The sequence below is a fragment of the Psammomys obesus genome, unplaced genomic scaffold (genome assembly GCF_907164565.1).
Source record: "Psammomys obesus unplaced genomic scaffold, mPsaObe1.curated_primary_1811, whole genome shotgun sequence".
Classification (NCBI taxonomy): domain Eukaryota; kingdom Metazoa; phylum Chordata; class Mammalia; order Rodentia; family Muridae; genus Psammomys; species Psammomys obesus.
The window spans coordinates 3,269,703-3,296,200 of record NW_026596109.1 but is presented as its reverse complement, the minus strand read 5'-3'; the positions used below and the strand labels follow the sequence as shown (position 1 = coordinate 3,296,200).

The following is a 26,498-nucleotide window of genomic DNA, read 5'->3' as shown; positions in this document are numbered from 1 at the left end:
GTGTTGCAAGATCCTTGCAAATCATGAAATGAATTGTAAATATTAGTTACAATCAGTTACAAATACATAGCTTGTATTTCTCTAAATCTAGAAAGAGCTCCTCAACACAATACTGCCTGTCTGACAACTAGATAGGAGAGCTAGATGCTGTGCTCACTGCCTTTCACAGGTTTGTGCACGTAATGGTCCCCAGGGCACCAAAGTTAGAGTTATTCTCATCTCCCACTTTGAGGACAAGGGGAATGATATCCAAAGATCTCCTGAAGTCTCAGGTATTATTCAAATCCAGGTCACTCTGCTTCAAAGTCTATGCTTTTAACTTCTGTGTTATCCTGTGGGCTGGGAGTCTGAGGGTTCTGCTTCTGCCCCTTTGCGGGTCTGGGAAGGCCAGCATTAAAAGGCATATATATATGGCTTTGCTCTACTAGATCCACCAGATCTGACAATCCCCTCTTTCCCCAGTCAATGCACCAAGCTTTCTTTGATAATCTTGGGAATTATCCAGAGGTCACTGTACTAATGTGATTGAAATTACAGTTCCTATGTCTAAGGATTTTCAACCTACTCAGAAATCAATGTTTTTCTGGCTAGGACATCCAAACAAAATGCAATCCCCTCCTCAAACAAAATATAATCTCCCCCTCACCCCCAACAAGGCAGAGAGTCTGTTTCCTCTCTTTGTAGGTAAGAGTGAAGAAGACAACACTCAGCAGTAGCACATTCTGCTTTAATATCCCAAATATCTGTGCAGATGGGACAGTGCTGCGAAATAACACAGAGACCTGTAGGTAAGCACATCTCACTCGGAGGAAAACTGATTCGAGAGAAGGCACCAGAAACCGCAACGCTGGGTTACCTGTAAACAGTAAATGGGAAGGCTTTCACAGTGGAGCAGGGACTTCAACATCACTTTACAGGCACATCCCGCAGACAGGAGATGGCCTCACTGCTGACCCTCAGCCTCCAGAACTTTACACTGTAGTGTAAACAGTACCTCGTGCTGGGAGGCAAAGGCCCACACAGGTGCAGTTCAACTGGGAAGGGAAGGAGCAGACAGGGGTGTGAACGCTAGGCCTGCTCTCCCTCTCCCACATACAGTGGCAGTGCCTCACAAGCGGCTGTTTATCGAGTGGGGAGTAAAAAAGTCAAGGCCTAAAAAGCCCAGGCGAATACACTGTTTCTGTCCGTGCTCTTCGATCAGGTGGCATGGATGGGTCCTGGGTGGAGGGATGGGTGGAGGGACGTGCCACATTCCGGCCAGCTCTCTAGGTGATGACAGTGGGTGCGGTACGTCCTGTCCTCTCCTGGAGCTGGGACACCTTCAGAGCAATGGAGATCAAGGGCGCCAGCATGACCTGCAAGAAACGCAAGGGGAAGAACCTCTTCCGTCACTTTTCTAAACAGATCCCTGGTCCACCAGCCTGATCTCCTACTCCAGCTCTCCAAGATGCCTGAAGATCTAAGTATAAAATGCAAGCCCAAGCCTGGCTCCAGCACCCCTCACTTCAGGGAAGCAACTCCAGAGTCTGCTCTGCAAAGCAAGCAACCTGACCACCCTCGATATTTCCTCTCCACATTCCCGCATTTACCCCACCAAGCCTAAAAGACTCTTTAAAAAATATGTATTTATTACAATTTATTCACTCTGTATCCCCGCTGTAGCCGCTGCTTCTCCTAGTCTCACCCACCCTCTCTCTTCTCTCCCCTATGCCCCTCCCCTAGTCCCCTGACAGGGGAGGACCTCCTCCCCTTCCATCTGACCCTAGCCTATCAGGCCTCACCAGGGCTGCCTAAAACTCAAGAGTGAATCTTGCACCATGGTAGCCACCTGTCCCCAATGTTCTGCCATTACTCCTTCTAAAACACCGCTCTCTCTCTTAACTGGGTACTTCCACTTCCTCTGAGCTGATCCTCACGCTGCACCCAAAGAGACCTTTCAGACACGCCCCCCTCAGCTCGCTTTCACTCAAGGCAGCAGGGGGTGTGTGTGGGGTGTGTGTGTGTGTGGATCCTGCTGTTAAAATGAATCATCTTTGATATTAGACAAAACTACTAATCTAGTTAAACTACCCGTTTCACAGGGCAGGAAACTGATTCCACACCATGCCCGAGGCGGGGAGTGACTGGACACAAACGGCCCAGAACGGGACCTCTGCTTGCCGATTACTGCCTTTCATCCACACCAAATCGTGCTAACCGGGAGAGCCTGCTCCACCTCCTGAGACTACCGCATGCACGCCCGCTGCCCTTGGGGCTGAGACACAGCAGTTACAGGGTAAAGGCAGACACTTCCCAGCTGCTTGGTGGTGTCTGTGGGCACAGGGGGGAGCCAAGCTTTTTGTGTGATCATCCATCCTGCGAATTTAGGTTCAGAAGAAATGTATTTTTCATTCCATCTGTCCAGCACGTGCCAGGCTTTTGTCTCGAAGATAAAAAGAAATAAACATGCCCACCTTTCTCCTTTTCTCTTTCTCTATTATCTTAAGGGCCTGGAGGTGCGGACTCCAGGGCCCTCAGTTCAAGTTTTAGGGATGCCAAAACCACACAAGGGTATGGAGATTACTGAAGCTGGAACCTGGCTCCTGGAGAAATTATGAAAGAGAAGCAGGCCCTTGCTGGCTCCTTATTAACAAAAGCACCTGCACACAAATTATCTAGTTTAATTCCGACACCGAGGGCAGAAGGTTAGCCACAAGGACTGACAGAGAAACCAGGCTGCCTCCTAAAGGTCAAGTTTCCGCTTTGCCACAAGGAAAGGTTGGGATCTGAGGCTCTCCTGGGAACAATGCAAATGTGCACAGTATTACTAAACTGTGTACTTAAAAAAAAAAAAAAAAAAAAAAGGGTTGATACAGTTTGTTTTTTTTACAATGAAAAACTAAGGGTCAAAAATTTGAAAATGAGCAACTATAAGAGTCGTTTTATTTATTTATTTTTAATTCTTGGTGTGTGTGTGTATGCAGGCATATATGAGCACACAGGCACAGGCCTACAAGAGCACACATGTGGAGGTCAGAAGACAGCTTACAGGAGCCAGTTCTTCCACCATGAGGCTTCTGGGGCCCTAACATAAGACTTTTATAACACTTGGTAGCAACTGCCTTTACCTGCTTTGTCACCTCATTTTGAACTGCTTTGTTTGATTTTTCATTTTTAATTGAAGATTTCTTTTTTATTTCATGCATTTGGGTGTTTCACCTGTATGTATGTACGCTAGTGCCTATGGATATCGGAATAAGGTATCATATTCCCTGGAACTGGCCTTATGGATGGTCGTGAGCTACCACACGGCTGCTGGGAGCTGAACGTGCGTCCTCTCCAAGAGCTGCAAGGGCTCCTAACCTGTGTGCATCTCTCCAGCCACGACCTGGTCATTCTTAAAAGCTGATCTTAGGTGCCAGTTCAGGTGCTGAAGCATTTTAAATTCACTGTCTCCCCAAATCCATACAATGATGCAAAGTTAGCACTGCTCCATTTTATAAACAAGGAAACCAAGACGGACAAACGTGAAACGAGTCACCCATGTGCACAGGGCTTCAGAGACAGGAATTAAAATAAGACCTCACTAACTCTACAACCCCTATGCTTAAACCCACTACACTAGGAGTCTCCAATTTTTTATGTATATGAGTATGATGTCTTCCTGCATACCAAAAGAGGGCATCGGATCATATTACAGGTGGTTGTGAGCCAACATGTGATTGCTGGGAATTGAACTCAGGACCTCTGGAAGAGCAGCCAGTGCTCTTAACCATTGAGCCATCTCTCCAACTCCAGGAGTCTCCAATTTTGAGTTTTACAGATTTTATTAGGTACCAAAAGAAAAGAGGGTTTGTTCAAAAGTACATATGACAACACATTGTTTCATTTCTTTTTCATAAAATTTGGTTTATATTTAAGGTATGGAGTGTAATTTTTAAAAATTTGGGTCTTTGCAGGATGGTGAGGCTTACGAATGGTAAGCAAGCACTTTACCATCAAGGCCAAACTCCCAGCTCCCAACACGACCTGTGGGGTGAAGTGATTACTACTGCCAAACTAATTGACATATCCCATCTCTTCACATGGAAATGAAGACATAAGCAATGTCTTCTCAGAAAAACTTAAGAATGTAGTACAGTATTATCTTAACTACAGGCACTAAGTGGTTCTGAGATCTCCGGAACTCCTACACCCTACATAACTGTAAGTCTCCTTTAACTAACACTTTAACTAACACTTCCTGACCCCGCCCAGCCCCTGCTAAAGACCCTGCTCTCTGTTTCTGAGTCGAACTGTTTCTTTTTAGCCTCTGCAGATAAATATGTTGATATAGCATCTGACCCTCTGGGCCTGGCCTCTTTTGCTCGGTAGAGTGTTCTCCAAGTTCACCACGTGGGCTCCAAATGGCAGGGCTCACTTAGGTGTAAGACGAAGTAATTGTGCATGCTTTGACTTCATTACACTTTCATCTCTTCATCTGACGACAGTAAGGAAGCTGGACCCACACGTGGTCCCACGAGCACGCCTGCACAGCCACAGGCTAGGAGGTGCTGCCGTCTCTTCAACATAAAAGCTCCAGTCTCTCTGGACAGACAGGCCTACAAAGATTGCTGACCACATGGAAGTCCTCTGTGATTTGTTTCTGTTTGTGAGGGGGTTCATACATTTGGGAAAATTGCCATACCAATGCTTCCTGTCCCCAGTGTCTTTGGTCTTTTTGTCAACAGCCAATCGGCTGGAATGAGTTGCAGCTTACCCTGGCTTTGACTTGTACTTTCTCCTATGAATAAACATGGCTTCCTCTCATATACCTCTTGGGCCTTTGGAAAGTGTCTGCTGAACTCTTCAGCAGATGCCATTTAAATGAGCGTCTACGTCTTCCCAAGCGTTTATGGTACAACACTAGCCGTGAGGCACCGATATAGCAAACATGCCTTGTTTCCCACACACTCTGTAGACCTAAAGTGCTGACTGAGAACATCTGTCAGGACCAGTGCTGTGAAGAACACACTTGGGGAAACTCCAAGGTGCGCCCCGGGCCCTCCTCGAGCCTTCATTTTGATGCCTATCCTCAAATCCACGATCCATGTTCATTCCTACAGACTCTAGCCCACCAGGCTCTAAGTCAGTAGGCTTTTCCATGAAGACACATACAATTGCCTGTCCTTGCTTGTCCCTGACCCCCACAAAGCTGGAACGAGTAAATGCTTTGTCGGAGCAGGTGATCACTGCATGATCAACGACTGGCCGGACATCATACAAGGAAAAAGATCCATTCTCATGTAACTGCTTCTGCATAGAGCACAAGCCTTGGAAGTGCCAGCTGCCTTTCTGTGCTTCCACACCCTCGTCAATACAGGGGAGACCAACAGTCTACCTAAGGTGAGGATTAAATGAATAGGGGCTGGGGCAGGTAAGGGAGCTTGCTCCATAAGCATTACTGTGAGTTAAATCTCCAACACCCACATAAAACAAGCTGTATACAGACTTAGAACCCCAGCACTGTGTGGGGGCACAGGCAGAGAAGGGTCACTTACTAGCTGCCAGCCTAGCTTCAGGCTCAGTGAAAGACCCTGACTCTGCCAAATATAGTAGGGAGTGATAGCTACACCACTCTCTCTCCCTCTCTCTCTCTCTCTCTCTCACACACACACACACTGGGTCGGGAGAGACAATTAACTGAGTATATTTATGCAATGGTTTTAGTAAAAAGCCAATGTTCAGAAAAGCTAATTATTCTTGTGGTTGCTATCGGTCATTTTTGCTCTAACACACTAAAAGAGACAAAGGAGAAAGCAAGTACAGCGGGTGACCACATGGGTCCTGGAGAACTGGCAGTGATGTCACAGGTTCAGCAGACCACGAAAACACCTCGAACCAAAATCACGGATCAGGGTGCAGGGCTTGGCCATTACCTGGGGGTCCTGATTGATCTTGGCAACGTCCTTCTCATAGCTATCAATATACAGTCGAATGGTGGCCCCGGCACTCCCGGTGCCGCTCAGTCTGAAGATGATGCGAGAGCCGTCTGCAAAAATAAGCCGCAAGCCCTGGAAAAAGATAAGCAGAGGATTTTTCTTCCCCCTGAATGCTGAAGGGGAGACTGAAATCTGGCAGGCCGTGAGTTGTCCATTTGGAGACCTAATCTTATCCGTGGGAGGATTAGATCCTTGATAGATGGCAGCAACCCAGCCCTGTGAGGCTGCATCCTATCAGCCTCTCACTGCATCCAGACGAAGAGGTTTAACTAATGAAGCCGCGGCAGCATCTCCAGGGTCATCTGGGAGATACAATCTCGGCGATCCTGGATGCCATGAGGCTCTCTCCCCTGCCCATTTCCCTGTGATTCATGGACTGGTCGTTTCAGTTTGAAGCTTAATAAATAAGCTGCTAGATGCAAAAATCTGACTCACGGCTCTGGAGGGAACGACAGGCAGATGAGAGGAAGCGCTCTTTATAAAGCACCGGTAAGGAATCTCAGAAAAGGGGCCACATGCCCTGGACAGTAGGAGCGGGTGCTCATACTAACCCAGCAAGATCGAGGGGTCAATCATGATGATGGTAACTCAAAGTGAGGTCCGTGTGGGTGCAGGGCCTTTCTCTCATTCCCTTCCAGCATCTTACGTCTTGCTTAGGGAGAGACTGAAGACTCGAGATATTTTTCAGTGAGGAAGAATGGCTACAGCAGGCATTTGCCTGAGAGCCCTTCATTCTTTATGAGTCTGTCTGGGCTTTGCATGATGCCAAAGACTCGCCAGAAGGAAAGTCTCTACTCTCCTGGTGTTTGCCACTACTTCACAGTTCCAACTGTGCCATTCTCTAGATTCACGGTGAGGCCAGCAGACAGAATGCGCAGGGTGTGTTCTCTGGCTAGTCAACGCCGAGGGCACAGTCACCTCGACTCAGCATGTTTTACTCTCTGGAAATATTCTAGGGTCGCCCTCATCCCCAAGTTGCAGCCTGACGCTTCTCAAATCTCCCTATGTTTACTTCAGAGCATTTTCTCTCCTGCCCCATCTTCCTGCTAAGTGCCCTGGTTTCCTCATCTCACAGAGCGGCACTGCTGTCTCCTTCCTTGTGGCACAGACCACAGTTCCAGCTTCCCACTGGGCCCCTGCCCTCCCCTTCCTTCGTGGAGGAGGTGCCTGCGGAGTTGGGTGTTCTGAACTTCTGCTCTTAAGGCTTTACCCAACTCCTCTGCAGCTCTGCCATCCTCTGGGCTGCTGTCTCCTCCCTCCTGCTAGTTACAATCGTCCAGACTGAGGCCGCGTTTTCCTATTTGCTGAAGGTGGGAGGATATGGCACTTGCTAGAACTGGGCACTGAAGGTGGCTGTGAGGAGGCCCGTGTCCATCCACTACCCTCTACAGAGGGGCTTCCGGTGACTCCCGGAACCCATCTCCTCCAAAACGTGGCAGATGGCTTGTAAAAAGGCACGCCACAGCTCTGCATCCCTCAGAGGAAGCAAACAGGGAGGTTACGGTGTGACGGCGCCTTCATCTCCTTTGTGGTCTCTGCTCTGAATTCCCAGACATTCCCTGACAACAGGCAACAGAGGAAGTGAGAGGAACCTGGGTGCGGAGTGACTGTGAGAAGGAGAAAGAAGGGCAACCAGCCTATAGCCTGAGGTACCCATCACGAGAAACCCCAGCCATCTGTCACCACCCAGCATGGTCCAGATCCTCAGCTATAAGCACTGCCTTGTCAGGTGGCCACAGGTAGCAACGGTGGGAATTTCTAACCAGGAAGCCTTCCTTAGAAAGGCATATTCTTATTCTCAGTCTAGAACATGCAATGTTGCCCATGACATCATACTCCTTTGACGTCTGAGGAGAGAGGAGCTGATATCTAGGGCCACAGTAATGTTTTTCTACATTTTTTAAAAGACTTTCCCATACATGGCAACTTGGGTATAATTTTAGAGTTTGCAAAAATCCCTCTGACATATAGGCTCAGAGTTTTAGCATGGAGGCACAGGGGGCTACAAAGAACTATGGCAAAAAATGAGTATGCATGAGAGTCACATGTAAGAAATCCAGCTGAGAACTGCCCCAGGAAAACACACCTGCCAAGGAAGCATATCTGAGGGACCTTTTTCTTTTTCTCTCCTGAGGCTTCAGAGATGACACTCTGGGGTATCTCTTTCACATACTCATAATCCGCTCCTACCTGATTTCTTGACACGCTTCCATCTACTGGGTCACTGTATTCAAAGTTATCAGCTTTCTCCACAGTGTAGACTTTATCGTTTGCTGAGAACTGCTTCCCCACAAAGGAGCGGTCCAACATCAGGGCCTCCAGATCCTTCATCATTTTGCTTGCACCCTCGGCTTCCACCTCCTCATAATCATACCTGGAAGAAGTTAGGTAGTTGAGATTCTGGTTGATTTCAGAGCATCTGAGTCAAACAGAACTGCCTCTATCCTTGGTCTTCCCCGGAAGCCATCTACCTTCAGGAGGCTAGCAAAGGCAGTGAGCTGGTCAGTCAGCAGGGATGGAGAGGGCTGGGGATGAAAGGAGAGTTCAGAAGAAAGGGGCAGGGCCTTCCAAATGCCAGAGAACTGGCTCCGCTTTTCTACAGAAAGAGGCACTGAGATGCTTCAAAGGCTTTCAGGAGACACTATCTACTGCCCCACCCCTATATCCAGAGGAGGGAATACGAACAGCTCTTGTTACCTCCAAAGAACTCTAGGCCCAACAGCACATGGCTGAGGTCCTTCTTGTCCAAACTCCTGTCAATCTTAAAAGGCGAAGGCTGGGTTTCAGACCTGTGTGACACTATGAGACTGTGGCTGAGCAGAGTTTCAGTCTCCGCAGAAATTTCCTCAAGCGAGGCCAGAATTTCAGAGACCAGAAACGCAGCCAAAAGCTAACAAGTTATGCTTCAAACACCAGCCTTCTTCAGTGGGGACTGTGTTCTGCTTTAAATTCAGCCTGCAGGGTTGCCTTAAGTGGTGATAGGGGTCAAGAAAAGAAAACAGCTGTACCACAAATGAAATTCTGTGACTATTATTTTTCTTTCAAGATTGGTTTTCAGTCTCTTTCTTGTGAAGTTAAAGATACTTGTGTGCTTTTTGTAACATGACAGTACATGTCCTCTTGAAACAGTTAGAGGTTCAAGATGGCAGAATCCATTTGTTTCAATATCAAAACAAATACAAGATGTGCAAGATAACACCTCCAAGACACAAGGAATACTGCAGAAATATAGCCAACTTATGCTGGCTCCAGGAGGCTACAAAGCTGAGACAAAATAGTCCCCTCCCTGCTGAAGCTGGCACTTTCCCCCAGTTAAAATGATAAAGAGCAAGAAATTACAACCAGGCTTCTGCACTTTAAGCCTGTGACCTTTGGGTGTTTGGGAGAGAAGATTTTTAAATCCCAAACACAGAGGGTTGGAATGGAAAGAATCCTAGCTTTGTAACCAGACAGAGCGAGCTAAGCTCCAGCAAAGAAGAGTTAGTTGTCCCGACTGTTGAATCCTTGGAGATTTTTATCAACTAACTGTCTTGAGGCTTACGACAGACAACCTTGTGGAAGTGTTGCTCAGTGTACAGAGCGTACAGTGGAGTCTGAACAAATCATAAATGCAGGTTCTGAAGTCGGGATCTGTGATCCTTGATTGGCAGTTGTAGTTAATAAGTAGTAACAGTATGATGAGACATTTCTGGTATGGAGGTGTGTTTAGGTATCAAGAGTGAAGCTCTGAACGCCGCTCAACCTTGTTCCACTGGGCTTACTGTTCATTCATCAGCTCATTCATTGGTCTATTCAAAGGGCAATTTCCACAGTGTCTGCTTGACTTGAGTGACACCACAGAGCCTAAGAACAGACACGGCACTGCTTTTGTGAAACTCTGGACTTAGTGAGTCCATGAATGCTACTGTGAATTACCAGGTGCTCTTGCTCTCAGAGAGGACATTCCTGATTGGTTTCCAAGACTTCTTCATGAAGTCATGAAATCTTCATGTTGAAAGACCTCTTTATGCTTTCAACAAGAGAGTAATTTAATCAGAATCCTCTTAAAAGATTAATGAGTTCAAGTTGTTTACGGTTGGATTCTTTTCGGACTTTCTGAAGACCATGGACTATCAGCTCTGGAAAATATACATATATATATATTTTTTTTTTTTCTTTAAAATCATCTAGTCTAAGGCACCCATTTTATAAAAAAAAGGCAAGAAAGAAAGGAAGGAAGAAGGAAGAAAGGAAGGAAGGAAGGAAGGAAGGAAGGAAGGAAGGAAGGAAGGAAGGAAGGAAGGAAGGAAGGCTAGGCATGGTGGCACATGCCTTTTATGGTTAAGGCAAGGCAGACATATCTCTGTGAACTTAAGGTTTGAGGCCAGCCAGGGCAATACAGTGAGACCCTCTTTAAAATACATAAACAACAACAAAAACCTGCAAAAAAAAGCAACTAAGGTCCAGAGAAATTATATCCATAAATTTCATACATGTAAATGCTTTATCTAATTACCCCTTTTCATAAAAATATTAAGGTCCAGGGAAACAATTATTCAGTTTTTACAGTTATTAAAGAATAGGCAAATTAGAAATAGTAAGAAACACTACCGGTAAAAATTGGTAAATAAATAAATAAATAAATAAATAAATAAATAAATAAATAAATGAATAAATAAATAAATGGGGGTTCTAGAACTTGAACCCAAAGCCTCCCACATACTGCCCACACAGACACTTTACTATCAGCCATACCTGTAGCTCTGCATTTTAATACTTCTCAAAAATAAAAACATATGAAAGGGGAGGTCCTCCTCCCCTTCCATCTGATCCCAGCCTACCAGGTCTCATCAGGACTGGCTGCAATATCCTCCTCTGTGGCCTGTCAGGCTGCCCCATAAAGAGGGAGGGAAGGCGGGCTTGGGAGGAGATGAGGGTGGAGGCTACCGCTGGGATACAAAGTGAATAAATTGTAATAAATTTAAAAAATTTTAAAAATTAAGTGAAAAAATAAAACCATATATGGTAACGAAGAAAACTGTTAAGTGTACTTAAATATTTTGTTTCCTTTATAATAGCCAATACCTCGGGGAAAGAAAAGTAGGTAGTAAAATATGTCGGTTCAATGAATTTGTTGATGAACAGCCATTGTGGTCCTATTTAATGAATCAGGAAAGCTGATCTGAACCGAGCATTAGTTGTTTCCAGAATTTAAGAAGAAGCATTTCCAGGCTTTTTGAGCTCTACAGTTTACAAAACACCTCCAGACTCCGATTTCATTTAATCCTCTCAATAGCCAATATTCCTCTCTCTACAAACGAGAAAACTGAGCACGAAGGTTAAATGAACTCCTAACTCAGAAAGGAAATAAAATAAAATTCAAATCCACTTCTGTGAATCTAAGTTTGATGTAATTATCCTGCCAACCCCATAAGTAAATTTACAAATGTTCGTAAAACATTCTTCTTTTGATTAGGCTAGCTAATTAAAAAAAAAAAAAAATTCTTGCTCTTTATGGCTGGCTTAAGAGCTGACTTCATCTTGACCCTGGTCAAATCATCTTCAAAGTCCCCAGTAAAAGAAGCTGCATGAATCTGGGTCAGTATCATCACAGACAGGAAAACCCTTGCCTACCCCTCTGCTCACTTCCCCGCCATCCCTCAGTCCCAATCCAGACGCTGGCTTACCTGGTAAAGAAGTTCCGACCAAATTTCTGCCAATGGTCTTTGAGGATGTCTTCCACACTCTGCTTGCGGGTGGCCAGAATGGAGAGCCAGGCCAGGACAGCCCACAGTCCATCTTTCTCGCGGATGTGGTCAGAACCTGTGGCAATAACAAACATGGCTTTTCAGGAGGCCGTGAGAACAAGCCCACTAAAGCAGGCCGCTAAAGCAGTCAAGGGGCTCTCCTGAGGGCTCCAGGACATGGAAGAGCTCATGAATTCAATAAATGGCCAATACTTAAAAAAACAACTTAGGAATCAAAGGCAGATGTCAGTAAGCATCTGTGGGGTCTGTTAGAGCTTGGTGTATCAGTTACAAAGTATTAGAGTGGGAGAAAAAGTCCCGTATCAATCTTAAATAGACAATAGGAAAACATGGCTACTATGAATTTTCAGTAATTAAAACAGCTTGAAGTACCATGGAAGAAAGTACAGCACCCAGAGAGAGATGCAGATACAAATGAGACTCGAGTTAATGAAGTCTCACTTTGAGCTGCTGAGAAAATGGTGGATTGTTTTTAATAATGTTAACGTAACTGGCTCATTACTATAGTTTGTTCCTTAAAAAGAAAACAGTTCGAATTTAGAAATTTAAAGCCCTTGTAGGAATGATGTAATCCCAGCACTGGAAGGTGGAGGCAGGAAGATCAGAAGTTCAAGGCCAGCCTGATATACAATGCCTTATCTCAAAAATATGAAAAGAGAGGGGAACTGAAAGCCTTTAAATACTAGAAAACATGTAAATTTCTTTTTACTCTTGAAGAGTAATAAATACAGGTAAAACCATTATTTATAAAGAGAAACAACTAACATATTTAGTTACCTTAAAAATGCCTATTATTACAAAGATAAAATTAAAAATCATTGATACACTTTAAAAAGTCTACATATTTACAACTGTAAAACAGATATTTACAAAGAATATTATTAATAAGAAGAAAGCAAGATCTAAATAAAAAATACACCAAAGATACAACAGGCAAGTCACACACACACACACACACACACACACACACACACAAAAACAATTATTTTGTAACTAATGTAACAAAAGGATGACATCTTTAAGAAGATTAAACCACAATGAGCAAGTGGTACTTGCTTCACAAACAGCCACAAATTTAAAATTTAAAGCCCTGGGCATTAGGGGAAGCATAGTGGAAATGAGATTCTAATACAATGTGGTTGATGTGTGCATTGGCGCTACTGTTCTGAAAAGCAACTGGGAAGAAAATATCACAGTCTTAAAGGAAGCTACTCCCTGCAAACAAGCCTGTTCTAGGACAGCTTTCTTTAAGCCAGTAAGGACTGTGACTGTAACACATCCTTCATTTTGTTGTGAGGTTCTTGCTAAATTCACAGCACTCAGGAGGCATAGGCAGACTGATATCCAAGTTCAAGGCCAGCTTGGTCTACAGAGCGAGTTCCAGGATAGCCAGGGCTACACAGAGAGATCCTGTCTCAAAAAACCAATCCAAAAAACCACAAAAAGTCTTCACCAAAATTAAGAAATCCCCCCCCCTTTCATTGTGTGTGCATGTGTGTGAGTTTAAAGACCCTTTTTAGAAGCCTGCCATGGGCCAAAACACACTTTTATCATTTTAATTTTTTATATCAAAACAAAGTATACACCACAGTGAGCTAATTTTTTATTTTCTGAGGATTCCACATGACATGATTTTTAGAATCGTTTCCCATACTGCCACATAGTGAAATCTTTTTGTTGTTGTTTTGTTTTTTTTCGAGACAGGGTTTCTCTGTGTAGTCTTTGCTGTCATGGACTCACTCTGTAGATGAAGCTGGCCTCGAACTAACATAGAGCCACCTGCCCCTGCCTCCTTGAGTGCTGGGATTACAGGTGTGGGCCACCGCACCTGACATAGTTAATTCTGTATATGACTGCTGTAGCACCTGGTCTTGTTTTTCTTGGTGCTTTAGAGTATCTGGAATGATGCTGCCTACTCTGTGGACACGTTAAGGAGTATTTCTCCTTCCTTTCCTTTTAGACCCATCTAAAATATCATCTTCTCTTTGAGAGTAGGTCCCAACTTTGAGCAGTGTGAGCAGTTTTTCTTCCCCCATAGCAACCCAAGCAAGACCTCTGGTCTGATAACCATATTTCTTGAGCCCCCACCTATCTGTTTTTTCCCCACTAAGTAAGTACTTCTTACGGACTTGTTATCTTTTAAACTAGTTCTGATGAGCAGCATAGCATGTGAAATTTATCAAGGAACTATAAATGTGTACATGAATAAGCAAGTAAATTAATTCATCTACTCCAATGCTTTCTCTTTTTTATTCAAAAAATAAAGTTTTTCATCCCAACATTTTTTTCTTTGATAGATGTAACTTTTAGAAATTAGGGTTTCTTTGGCTCTGATAAACACCATGCTGTAAGGAGGAAAGCTGTAGTCCAGCATGAAGGGAAGCTAGATCAAGAGTTCAAAGCAAGAACCTGGTGGCATGAACTGGAGCAGAAGCCCTGAAGGAATGTTGCTTTCTAGATTGCTCCTGTGGCTTGCTCAGTCTGCTTTTGTATGCGGCCAGGACCATCTGCCCAGGGAGGGCACAGTGGGCTCAGCCTCTCCCACCAGTCATTAATCATCAATCAAGAGAATGTCCTACAAGCTTGCCTAAAGGCCGATCTAGTACAGGCGTTTACCCAGTTATGATTCCTTCTTCCCAGATATGACTAGGTTTACGTCAAGTTGACAAAAACCAACCAGGACAAGAAGTGACATCTCAAAGTCTAGATGCTGCAAGCCTATAGACTAGAGTCAGTGCATTGTAAGGCTTTATGTTTTGGAAATATTTACATAATTTCATTATCTACAGAATTTTGCTTTTATTGTTATTTTAGGGAATAAAAAGCCCCCTGCCTCTCACAGCATCTACAAAAAAAAAAAAAAATGTTTTAGAACAGCTCATTCTGAGGATTCTGGCAACTTCCCCAATATACTGGAGATTCATCATAGTTAGGAATTATTTATCTGTGCTCCATTCTGTTGTTTGAATGATTTACTTTTAGGAGTGTGTGTGTTGAGCCTGTGTGTGTTTATGTGTGCCATGTGCATGCTGGGAGCCTGTGGAGGCCACAGAGGGCATAAAAAACCCCAGAACTGTCCTTAAAGGGGGTGTGAGCCATCTGATATGCGTAGTGGGAATTGGACCCAGGTCCTCTGCAAGAGCAGCAAGTGTTGTTGGCTGCTGAACATCTCTCCAGCTCCTTTTGTGCTTTACAGACAGGATTTCCCTGTGTGTCCCTGTCAGAAACCTGTAGCTCTCCTGTCTCCACCTTCAAGTGCTACGATAACTGGAGGTATGTGCTAACACACCTGGCACCTCCTTTCCAATTAAAATAAATGAATAAATAAAAAGTGCACATTAAACTTTTTCCTTTTTTGGTGGGTGCTAGACTGAAAGCATGGAGATATTTCCACTTCTAAATAAGAAACTTTGGGTTTTTTTTTTTTTTTCTTTTTATGAGAAGTGAAAATGAAACCCAAAAATCGTACCAACTTTTGACTAATTTATTTGGAACTAACTAAATCATGCACTCACATAAACAAAGCACCTCCCCTGGGTGACATCAACATGTATTCCAGTCTACCTGTGGGGTCTTCAGTCTCTCTAACTGTTCCATTAACCTTGGATGGGAGAAAACTCCAGGTTAATACTCAGGAGGGCCAGATCAATTCTCTTTCCTTCGGTGCTCCAGTGAAAAGGAATGGTTCCTAATGAGACAAGGCACAGTGCCTACAACACTAAGAGGCTTTCATGGCTGTGCTTCCACAGAAAGAGATGAAAAATCTCAACTTGAGTTGCTGTTCCCAGGAGCCATCTGGGTCTAAATCAGTTGCTTCACTGTTTTCAAAGCCTCTGTTTCATCATTTGCAAAAATGGAGAAGAGGCTGCCCTCTCACACAGCTTTGAGACATCCATTGGGAAGCTACAAACTGTACAGTGTTTTATAATACAAATGCAAGATGCTATTAGGAATAAGGAGAAAAATAAAATTCTTAAGGGAAAGTAATGTTTTCCATTCACCATATTAAGCTTTCAAAACATAATGTCCTTTCATTGTATATATTGGGAATACAGAGAAAAAAAATACAGGTCGGTACCCTTTCTCCTCTAGGTTGTGGAAACTCCTCCACTCTTTTACTTTGTTTTTTAAGGCACAAGAAGCCAAGCTCACTTAAATGTAAGGAAGAGAAGCCACTGCTGCCCCAGCCAGCAGAAAGATAGTGCTGAGCTTTGCTCTGAGCCTCTTCATTCTTGCTCCAGTTCAGGGCCTAACTGAGCCCCTGGGAATTCTGTCCTTTCAGCATCTTGCAACACCTGTCACTGCACTTCAGCTTAATCAGCACCTTGTGGTAAGGACAAACTGGGCTTAGTCAGAGCGTGCTCTGGGTCAGAGGCAAGAAAAATGTCAACCCTTGCTGAGGGAGCCAGAAGTTAACGGTTTAGGGCTTCGGTTACATTTACTAGTGTGGGCATCTCAAAAGCTACACTGGCATTTGCCTCTGCCAGGTGACAGCCCAATGGCAACACGGAGCTCTCTTAAGTATCAGTGTCTTGTCCCTCTGCCCATCTTTCCCTCTTTCTCTTCCCATTCCCCTGAACAAGCAGCTCTCTCTCTGGAAATTTCCATGTACCATTAGTAGCCTGGCTAATTTCTGCAATTCCTTTCACTTCACCCTCACTCAGGGTGGCACCCTTAACCTCTCTGTGCTATTGCTACTATGCCCCCATGCTCCTACCCCACCCTTGGCTATGTGATATACCCACCATTGGCTCAGGGACATTCTTAAGAAGGGCTTGCCACAGAACGGCCACTTGCCAGCTGACTGGATGTTGGTCCATCCTGTTTCCCTTCCTGTGCTCAACTAGTTCAACTGAAAAGAACTGGTTCCACAGAAGGCCTTCTCCAGCCCACTCCAACACTCAAGGGGTTGTTCCCAGGTTCTCTGCTCTGTGCTTAGTACTTCTTAGTACACAGCCTCATGATTGCCTAGGAACTGGATTTCCTTTCCACAGGGTGTCTTTGGAGGGAGACACTGAGTGCCTCGATGACAAGAAGTTTACTTTATATCCAACAAAAGAGAATCAATGCCAGCATGTTCCAAGTACCAAGTTCCAAGTCTCCCATCCTTGCAGATGATGAGCACAAAGACACAGGTGAGGAGGCAGACATGAAGGGAACGGTATCCCTGAGTTAAATATAACTAAGGTCTGAGTCTAGTCCCATTGGGTAGTTTCCCTGCAATATCTCCAGACATGGGATGCTGCCATCTTCCCCAGAAGCTCTGTGTATTACAGGAAATATACTCAAAGCTATGCAAGTAGAATGGGAAGAGAGAAAAGCCTGACCTTCTACAGAATACAATCAGTCAGGTCTCTGAGCACCTGGTCCAACACTTCCCATCATTTTACACCTGTAATTACACAGCCAGGATCTGGCTTCTCTGAAAGGTAGAAACATGGAGCCCTCCAAGAAGACAACTTGCTTACCAAATGCCCACCAGCCACTAGCATCAAGACACAGTCAAATTCAATGAGCAATTAAGGAATGGTGTAAAGAAATATAAATATGGAAGGTTAAAATGAAATCTCAGGATATGTTAATTCAAGTTATAACTCCTGTGTGATATGTTACCGATTTTTAGATGGAATAAGAAAAAAAATGTGGGTGTCCAGTTGTAGAAAGATCCCAATTGACTGGCAAATCTCCAAGAGATACCAGGAATCCACCTGTCTAAATGGAGGGTGCCAAGAAAGGAGTATTCTTGCTCCTTCACTTAGCAGCATTTGCTTAACACCTCTTCCACTCTGGGGCTCACAGCAGGCTCTTTGAATACGATGGATGGAAACTGGGACAGGTAAAGCCACTGTCCTCATGGAACTTACAGTCTAGTGCAGCCAACACAAACAGCAGTAAATAAAATCGCTGGGGTGAACACACAAAGGATACGTATTAGGGTTAAAGGGCCATGAATGCTTTCCTGAGAAACTGCCTGTCATCACTTGGAAGAATGCAGAAACACAGTACCTTCCAATTGGCAAAATCACAGAACTCAAACATTTTATAGGATCACTCACATCCACCCTGAGAGAGTCTGTGGAAGAACTATTGTGAACATTGACTAGGAAGGGATGTGGTAGGTGGACAAGGTGATTTTAACCAAGGGACCCGGAGTTCAGACCATGAGCTCGGTTGCCCTTGGCCACAACACTAGAGACCCAAGTGTGCAGGCTAATTTTTACCACACTTAGACATTCAATAATTTGTTTATCTCTTACAACCTGTTTAAAAATTTCCCTTTCTCCCTGTGGGTTTGTCTCATGAGATATTCCTTTTTTTGAACAACAACAATAAAATATCAAGGAGAAGGGGAAAAAATCACAGATGGCACCACATTTGGTTGAATGGGTTAGTAACTAAGAACTAACCGGATCAATCAAGAGTCTGAAGTCTGACGCTTTCATTCAAGGCAATCAGCTCCACAAACATAGTAATTATGATCTTCCTTGACAGAAAGGTAAAAACATTACACACAACCTGATACAGGCTCTACAGCACTATAGGGCCTCCTAAAAGCCAACATTAGTGAGCTGCACCAATGGAAGAACAGCGTCCAGCCCACTAGAAACACTCACCCCCACACTCTTCAGTACGGGCGTGACTTCCATGAGAGGCACTGCTGAACTCAGAAGCCCCTAGAGGCTGGGGAGGGGTACCTACCAACAATGGGGGGTGAAGAACGGCTGGAGGAAGGAGTGATGAGTAGCCTGGAGAAGACGGGGTACGAGGACTGCTGCCAGCCCCTGAAGAGCTGCTGTGCAAGACAGCAGCTGTATCTAGCTCTCAGGCCTCTTCTCAGTCAGCCCGTGCCATAGGCTCCTGCTGGGCTCTGAGCCATCCTGCACAATGCTTCCTACATGGGACCATGGGATAAAACGTTAGTGCCTGGTGTGTGTGTGTGTGTGTGTGTGTGTGTGTAGGAGGCGGTGGGCACACTGTGTTTGAGTAAAACTGTGATAATAGGGCTCTTACACAAGAATGTTCTGGAACTTTCAGATGCTAATATCAATATGACTATTCAAGTTTTCCAAAGTAGTTTTCAGGAAACTAGCATTCTTCCACACATGTGCACCCTAGGAAACCTGATTCTGCTCTCTGGCTCAGCACTGATACGGCCCACTAGGGACACAAACCAAACGTTTAGAGATAGTGTCTGCCTTGGAAGAGCTTCTCTTCCATGAGAAAGCATAACTGAGCTGAGACGCAGCTCTGCTGCCGAGTGTTTACTTGGCATGCGCAGCACTCAGTGTGGAAAATGAAAGAGGGCAGGGCTACAAGGACGGCTGGTGCCACGCCTGGACTGGCTGGAGGATACCCAAAGTTCCATGGGAGAAGACCACCTCGTAGTCAGCAGTCATGTTGTGGCTCACGCCCTCGTCAGGGGAAGCAGGACAAGAATAAGCAGTTGTCTTATAGTCTCTCATTTTTTTATATTTATTTATTTATGTATTTATGTATACAATGTTCTGTCTGCATGTACGCCTGCACACCAGAAGACGGCATCAGATCTCATTAGAGAGGGTTGTGAGCCATCGTGTGGTGGCTGGGAACTGAACTCACGACCTCTGGAAGAGGAGCAGTGCTCTCAACCTCTGAGCCATCTCTCCAGCCCCCTTCTATTCTCTTATTAAAGGCCCAGAATTCTGGAAAATCCAGGGTCCTTTGTGGACACTATTAACCCTTCCAATTCACCTGTCTATCTGTCCTTCTTTTTGTTTTGGGGGGACAGTGTTTTTCTATACAGACATGGTTGTCTTGGAACTCAAACTCCGAGATCTACCTGCCTCTGCCTCCCAAGTGCTGGGATCAAATGTGTGTTACCACTGTCACCACGGCTTCACCTATCCTTCTTAATATCCCAATTCTATTGGGTGAATTTGTTATCAAGAAGTGCTGCCATTCTCCCAAGAACAGTGAACCACTTACAACTTCATAAAAATACGTCTGGAGTCTATCCCACCACAAACTCTGGGTTCGGGGGAAAGATCAGTATTTGGTCCTGATTAACACAGCACGAGCTGCACTCAACCATAAGGCCTGGAAAATGCTTGGTTTTGGTCTTTTCTTTATTAAAAGATGATCAGAGAGTAATAAAGGACCACAGAGATGAGCCCCTTTACTTTAAAATGTTAGACAGAGAGAATGTAAGAGGTGGGACTACTTGAGAGTCCTGCAGCCTGGCTAGAAATGAGCACAGGCCTATGCAGATGTCTGGAAGAGCAACTGATATGGGTGCAATGAGACAGCAGGGAAGTCATGAGGGAAGCCAGAGCTCAGGTCAATATTCAGACTGGCAGAGGCGAGAATGGAAAGCAGAGAAATGGGGCTCAGAGATCACCAGATCACTCCATGCCACTCGTTTTCACCTATAGTCCACACTTAGACCCTCATGCCAAGGCTGTAATTTTACATTTTTATCACCCATCAACTTAGTTTTACCCTCAAGGTCTCCTTTAGTTAACCCTGATAAATCATAACCTTGTTGCTACAGAAAACTTGGCTCTATGAAAGGGAAAGATTTAATGCCATGCCAAAACCTTTTCTTACATAAAAACAAAACAAAAAAAAAAAAAAATGACTTGTTCTACTATATTTCTTCTTAGAAATGAAAACATTTGTTAAGGTTTCCTTGGCCACTAAGGGAAGAGAACTGTGTTTATCATGTGTTTAATCCCTAGAGACTCAATGTCCAATGCTGCCAAGAAGGCCCCCAAACTTCCTGTCTCAGCAGTTGTGAGCCTTCTGAAAGGAAAGCCAGCTCTCCTGTCCAAATGTACCCACTGCTTTTTGAATGTGTATATTTCACCAGGTTGTCATATATAAATCCTGTCTTGATTTAGGGTTCATCAGCTCCCACTGCTATTCTAGGATCTAGGCAATCTAAACTTTCCCCCAAGGCAGCAGTTGTGGGAGAAGAAAAAAAAAAGAAGCTAGCATGAGTGCAACTTACCAGTCCCGAAGCTCTCCTCCCCACAAAGGGACAGTTTGCTTGCATCCATCAAATTCCCAAAAAACTTCCAGCCGGTTGGGGTCTCATACAAAGCGATCTTTGTGGCATTTGCTACCCTTCAAAGGCATGAAATCAAAGTTACATCACAGCAGGACTGTGAGCAAGGCCAAGTGAGGATGGAAAAGATCAACCATCATTGTAATCAAGGGTCCCATTTAACATTTCTTAGAGGTAGACATAATTCTACGATTGGTGGAAAATCAGAAAGGGAAACTTGGGCACAAGGGGCTCTTCTGTATGAATTCAGAGGAAGGTGCAAGAGGAAGAAGAATGGATTCATTCAGATCAGTTTAGTACTTGAGGCTTAACAGTAGTAAAACAGCAGGCTTGGGACATTTAAACTGATGCGTCTGGGTACAAAACACATCTACCAGCATTCTATAAAGAGCAACACAATGGTGTTTTGATGTGCTCATTAATAATCGCAGAGGCCAGCATTTCACCAGGAAGGTGCAGATCAGAGCAAGTGACACGGTCAGATGACCCACAAGCCCCAAACTCAACTTCCAGCCGGTGTTTCTTTCTTATCGCCCCCACCTGTAGAATCTCCCATTCCAAACAGCCTCACTCATTCTGATAGGCAGTCTCCTTCTCCTGCAACAAATCTTTTACTCCTTCCTATACAGCTTTAGACTCCTGAAGACCTCTGGGAAGGGCTGCATCTGTAGCTCAGTGGTGGGAGCATGCTTAGCATGCACAAGGCCCTGCCTCAGAGTCCCAGCACTGATAAATAAATGAATAAGGAAAGAACCTGGAGATAAGGTGTTTCAGCTTTGAGTCTGTACAGGCTATCAATTTTTCCAAGAATCGTAGCTAAAGTGTTCTTGAAAAGACACAGAAGGCATTTCAGGGCCATCAACTAGCTCTGAGCTTCAAATGTTGGGTCTGGAGGCAGAAACATGGGCTTCTGGGTGCTGCTCTGGGTCAGCTGTGGCGTCTTAGCCAAGGCTGCAACTCCTGACGCTCAGCTTCTCTCTTGAAGTGAGGGTTCCGGGGAGGACCAAGAGATGGAGAACATGAAGAACTCCATTCATCATCCCGATACTAATGCTTCTTCCTTTATTAACTGAAGAGAAGCCAGCAATAATTCTACAACAATCTCCTCTCCAAAAGGGAAACACTGTATGCTCTACTGTTTGGGGGCTTGGGCTCTGTGTTCAAATCCTGATATACCCACTTACCAGTCGAGTTTTAACAGCCTTCTTGATCTTTTGACATCCACCAGTAAAGTGGGGCTATTGACAGCATCTAATAAGAATTGGATGACTTTAATCTAACATATAAAATATTTACTGACATGGACAAGAGACCACTTGTAAAGCTTAGCTACTATTGCAAGTGCCTAGACCAATATAGTCTTCTTGTCTCATGGCTGCGGCCTTTTACTCATTTGCTCTTCATCTGACATGCTCTAAAAGCACCCATTTGTTACTTGTTACCTTTAAAGTTTTAATTGTTTTCCATGGGTTGCATAAGCTCCCTTTCTATAAATGAAAAAATGCCTAAGTGGACAGACGTGAGACCATCTGAAAACTCTGTTTCTTGCCACTGATTTTCTTCTGCTGCAAAACATGCATTTTCCCCCATTTTACCTACTTGAACTTTCTGCTTTAGAGTTTGGACAAATCAGGCATCACTGCATTTAAGCCTGCAAGGATAATCAGTCCTGAATAAAGTCTGAAGTTACTTTAAATAACTCTTTAAACTTTCTTATTTTATGTATATGGCTGCTTTGACTACATGTACCATAGGGGCAGTGCCCTTGGAGGTCAGAAGAGGACATTGGACTCCCCATAAGTTATATATGGTTGTGAGCTACCATGCAGGTGCTGGGGATCGAACCCAGGTCCTCCAGAAGAGCAGTGTTTTTAACTACTGAGCCCCCCTCACACTATGTTTTCCATCATGGTGCCTGCACACTGCTCAGCAAAATAATCATAGAACAATGTTTTAAATACAAAGAAGGTGCCATCCGTTCATTTATTCACGAACATGCATTTACTCATTCAAAAAAAAAAAAAAAGGAAACAAGGAAATATAGATCGATTATATTTAGGAACACTGCAAAGCCGAATCTAGAACTGTGGGGAAAGAAGTGTCTTCTCTGCAGAAGAGATGGCCTAGCTGTGGAGCCCATCAAGCAGATAGCCTGTCAGAACATAGTGTGGCAAGTGCCCAGCAGGGGAACTGCAGGATGCCGACGAAGCATAGAAAAGACCTAACCTAAAAACACCTCATTCGGGAAAGGCTGCAGCACTGTCGAAGCTCAGGGGGGGGATGACGCATGTTCCAGGCACAGTGACGGGCATAGTTAACAACAGTGTGATCTGATACAGGTACACCCAAGAAGGAAGACCTACCGGTCCAGGGCGCCACTCGTGGGCATGCTGCGTGCAAAGCCACGGACCCCGGTCTGCTGGAAATACGGGATGCTGAAGATGTTGGCAGCGATGACGGCCACAGAGTCAGAAGGGTTCACAAAGAACCCATGCTTGCCCAGAATCATGTTCCGATCCTTTGGAAGAAGGGAGATGCAAAGTAAGACCTTTTAATCAAACAGTAAACAAAAGAAACGACCAACCGTGCGGTTTTACAAAATTCAAAATGGATCTTATATTCACACTGGGTTTTAAGCACTGGATTTTTTTAAGTGGATTTGCTCAGCACTGTGGGACCAAAGGTACCTCCGTGCCCAAGAGTCAGAACTGGTTTCAATTAAAGTGCAAGCACAAACCTCCTTTGAGCTAAGCCCTCTGTTCTCCCTCCAGGGGCCACTAACTTTAACCTCCTAGACCTTTCCAAACTCTGGAACCAATCATGTCTCTCCCAGAGGACGGGAAAGGATGTACAAGAGAGGAAATGTTGGCTGTTTACGCAGTTTGACAGGTCTACTGGGCATCCTTTGAGGAACAAAGGCAGGCTTCTTTAAAGAAGGACTTCTAAATCATGGTTCCCTCCAGCTGATACTGGGCCCAACAAAGAAGGCTGCCACCTTCGCTGCTTCCGAGGTGCCCAGACACAGCCCCACCCCAGCACCTGAGGATATGCGGGGCAGCGTCAGAACAGCACTGGAAGATGCGCCATCAGTGTCTGCTCTGAGCCCCTTTAACTTTCCTAAGTTTTGATGTGGAGACAATATTCGTCTTCAGGAGGCAGTAGCTTTTCGCTGGTGCAGCAACAAAAATAAAACGTCAGTGTAATAAACAGGGCACTTACTGTTGGTGACACACGGGGTTACACAGCCAAGACAATCTTCTTGGTTTTCACGTGGTCACCAATGTAAGGAGTAATTTATATACAGAATTTTCATTTTGGAGAAAGAATAAAGTGTTAATTCTCTTAACATGGTTATTATACTGTCTATAGATAGTTTCACTATTCACCTAGTAGTAACAAATGCATGGGTATGCTATAAGAGGAGACCCGTAGAGATTAAATGACTAGCAGGGGCTAGCTGAGGCCTACCTTAGGACCAGTATTTACAACTTCTGCAGCTTATGAATTACAGCAATTAAATGCAATCTGGAACCTAAACCCCCCACTCAGCAAATACGAGTGCCTGAAATTAAACGTGTTGGTTACATTTCAAAGACTTTTGTTTCTGCTCAAGAAGGTCTTTGAATGATTTGGCCCTGGCCTCTGGTCCAATAGGAGGCCCTTGAGAGCCACTCAGGAGGCTCCGATGGTCTGGTAGAAACTGCAATCCCCTCCTCCCCCTGTCTGCAAGGCCCAGCTTGCAAGAGAAATCATTTAAGAGTACTTATACCCACCCCATCACCATCAAAGGCAGCCCCAAAATCATGCTCTCCTGACTTCATGGTCTCCACCAGGTCAGCAGCGTAGGTGAGGTTGGGGTCAGGGTGGTGGCCTCCAAAATCCTCCAGGGGAACACAGTTCACTGCTGAGTTTGCGGGGGCACCAAGTTCTTCACAGAGGATCTTCTTTACATACGGCCCCACAACTGTAACAAATTAAAACATGAATGGCCAAAACGTAAAACTTAGTAAAACACGTGTCAGCTGAAGGGTGAGAGGAACACACTGTGGGAATGAGAATGGCGTGGGCAACTTCAGATCCCCAGATACCACAGTCTTTGAAGGGAGTCATCTGCCAAGTCTCTGCCCATTTCCCAAGCATGTGCAAAAGAGCCCTGCCATGTCTACTGACTAGCTGAGGACACAAGCCTTTCACGTGAAGAAGGAGGGAGACTCATTCTATCAAGACCAGAGAGCCAACGATGACCCAATGGAAGGCCGCAGCCCAGCAGGAGACTTGCTCAGGGTGGTCTGCAGTGCATCAGGAAGCTCCGCACAGGCCCATGAAAGGGCCCAGGCACAAGCATTCTTCCCCAACCACACAGACAAGTGTGTGAGTTCTATACCGACCGCTGCCACTCAAATACGCTATGGTTTTGAATTGCTTCAGAATAGGCAGAAAACCTATATGGTCGTGTTTCATGATCTATACATGGGAAAGTCTCATGGCTTCAGCTCACAGACATAGCTGTCCCTGCCGGCCCAGTCAGACAGCTCACGGAAGCAGATGGGCAGGAAATGCATATCCCGTTGCTGCTGAGTTTAATCCTTAGCTTGCCCTGGCCCTCAGCTAAGAAAAGGAGGGGGTAGAAGCAATGGGGATGGGGCCCAAGAACATGGCCACTGCAGCTAGCTATTGAGCAAGCCGCTGTCACCCTTCAGAGTGTGTGGGGATGCATCGGAAGAAATGTGAGTGACTTGCTGAGGGACAGAGAGGATCCACAGCAGCTGCAAGGGACTCAAAGCCCGGGGTTTAATGTGAAAACCCTGACCTTCACTCCCGCCTACCATGAGGGACATCTCTACCACTCTGCACGCCTACAGTGAGACTTGGTAACTGTGTAAATACAGGTCTGAAATGCTTGCTTGTGAGGTAACTCTGTTTAAGCCCTGACAGGCTTGGGAGAAGGTTGTGAAGGCATCGTGCACACGAAGCAGAGAGCGCCCCACCCCCACACTCCCGTCTTTGTAGATCCATGCGACTGTACCTCCATGCATGGCGTCTATGCGGATCTTCAGTCGGTTTGGGCCGGAGAGCAGTTCCTTCAGCGCGTTGAAGTCAAAGATGTTTCTCAGCATTGTGGCATAGGCCTCCACCGAGTCCACAATCTCCACTGTGAGAATAGGGAACATTGAAAGGAAAAGCAAGACGCCCAGACTTATTCTACTCTGAACTAATTCTATTTCTACAAGCCTGCAGTTAACTATTCAAAAGGGCCACTGTGATGGCTGCTAAATGTCATTCTATATATACTAACAATTTTCCTTGGACATAAATGTTATTCATATGATTTTACTGACAAGGAAACTCAAGGTTTGGAATTTAGGAACTTGCCCAGGGAGGGTGGGGCACTCACATTCCCAGCAGAGGCTAGATGAACTCCATATTGTCACCCACTGTCCCTACATGTGCCCCAAATCACTTTCATTTTGCCATCATGGTTGACAGAAAAGATAATACCTACTTTTCTTTAATTTTCTTTTTCAAGGTCCAGTAAAAGGGGGGAGGGGGGAAGCTTCCTCAATGAATCCCTTTCTGTATGTAAAACTAGTATTGTCTTTGCTCAGCAGTTCTGGACATTTTCAAGGCCCGGGGAGTCTCTGGAACTCTCTAGCAGCGGCTTCCAAACCCCAAGAACATGCGGCACTTTGTTTATTTTAGTACAACTGTCAGCCCTCCGTGTACTCTCTAAGGTCGTCTAGTGGG

The 26,498-nt window shown here is 44.9% G+C and overlaps 1 protein-coding gene across 1 annotated transcript in view; it reads right to left on the bottom strand.

Moving 5' to 3' along the window:
- Nucleotides 1-709: 709 nt before the first annotated feature.
- The window catches only part of Pgm1 (phosphoglucomutase 1), a 58,928-nt gene continuing 33,139 nt past the window's right edge, over nt 710-26,498 (bottom strand). The window contains exons 4-11 of the mRNA XM_055628807.1: nt 25,780-25,905; nt 24,527-24,717; nt 23,117-23,271; nt 20,697-20,812; nt 11,627-11,762; nt 8,151-8,334; nt 5,898-6,032; nt 710-1,355 (exon numbers count right to left, since the gene is read on the bottom strand). Of these exons, the coding sequence (XP_055484782.1) occupies nt 1,266-1,355; nt 5,898-6,032; nt 8,151-8,334; nt 11,627-11,762; nt 20,697-20,812; nt 23,117-23,271; nt 24,527-24,717; nt 25,780-25,905 (1,133 nt within the window). The 3' untranslated portion in view covers nt 710-1,265. The remainder of the gene's footprint in view (nt 1,356-5,897; nt 6,033-8,150; nt 8,335-11,626; nt 11,763-20,696; nt 20,813-23,116; nt 23,272-24,526; nt 24,718-25,779; nt 25,906-26,498) is intronic.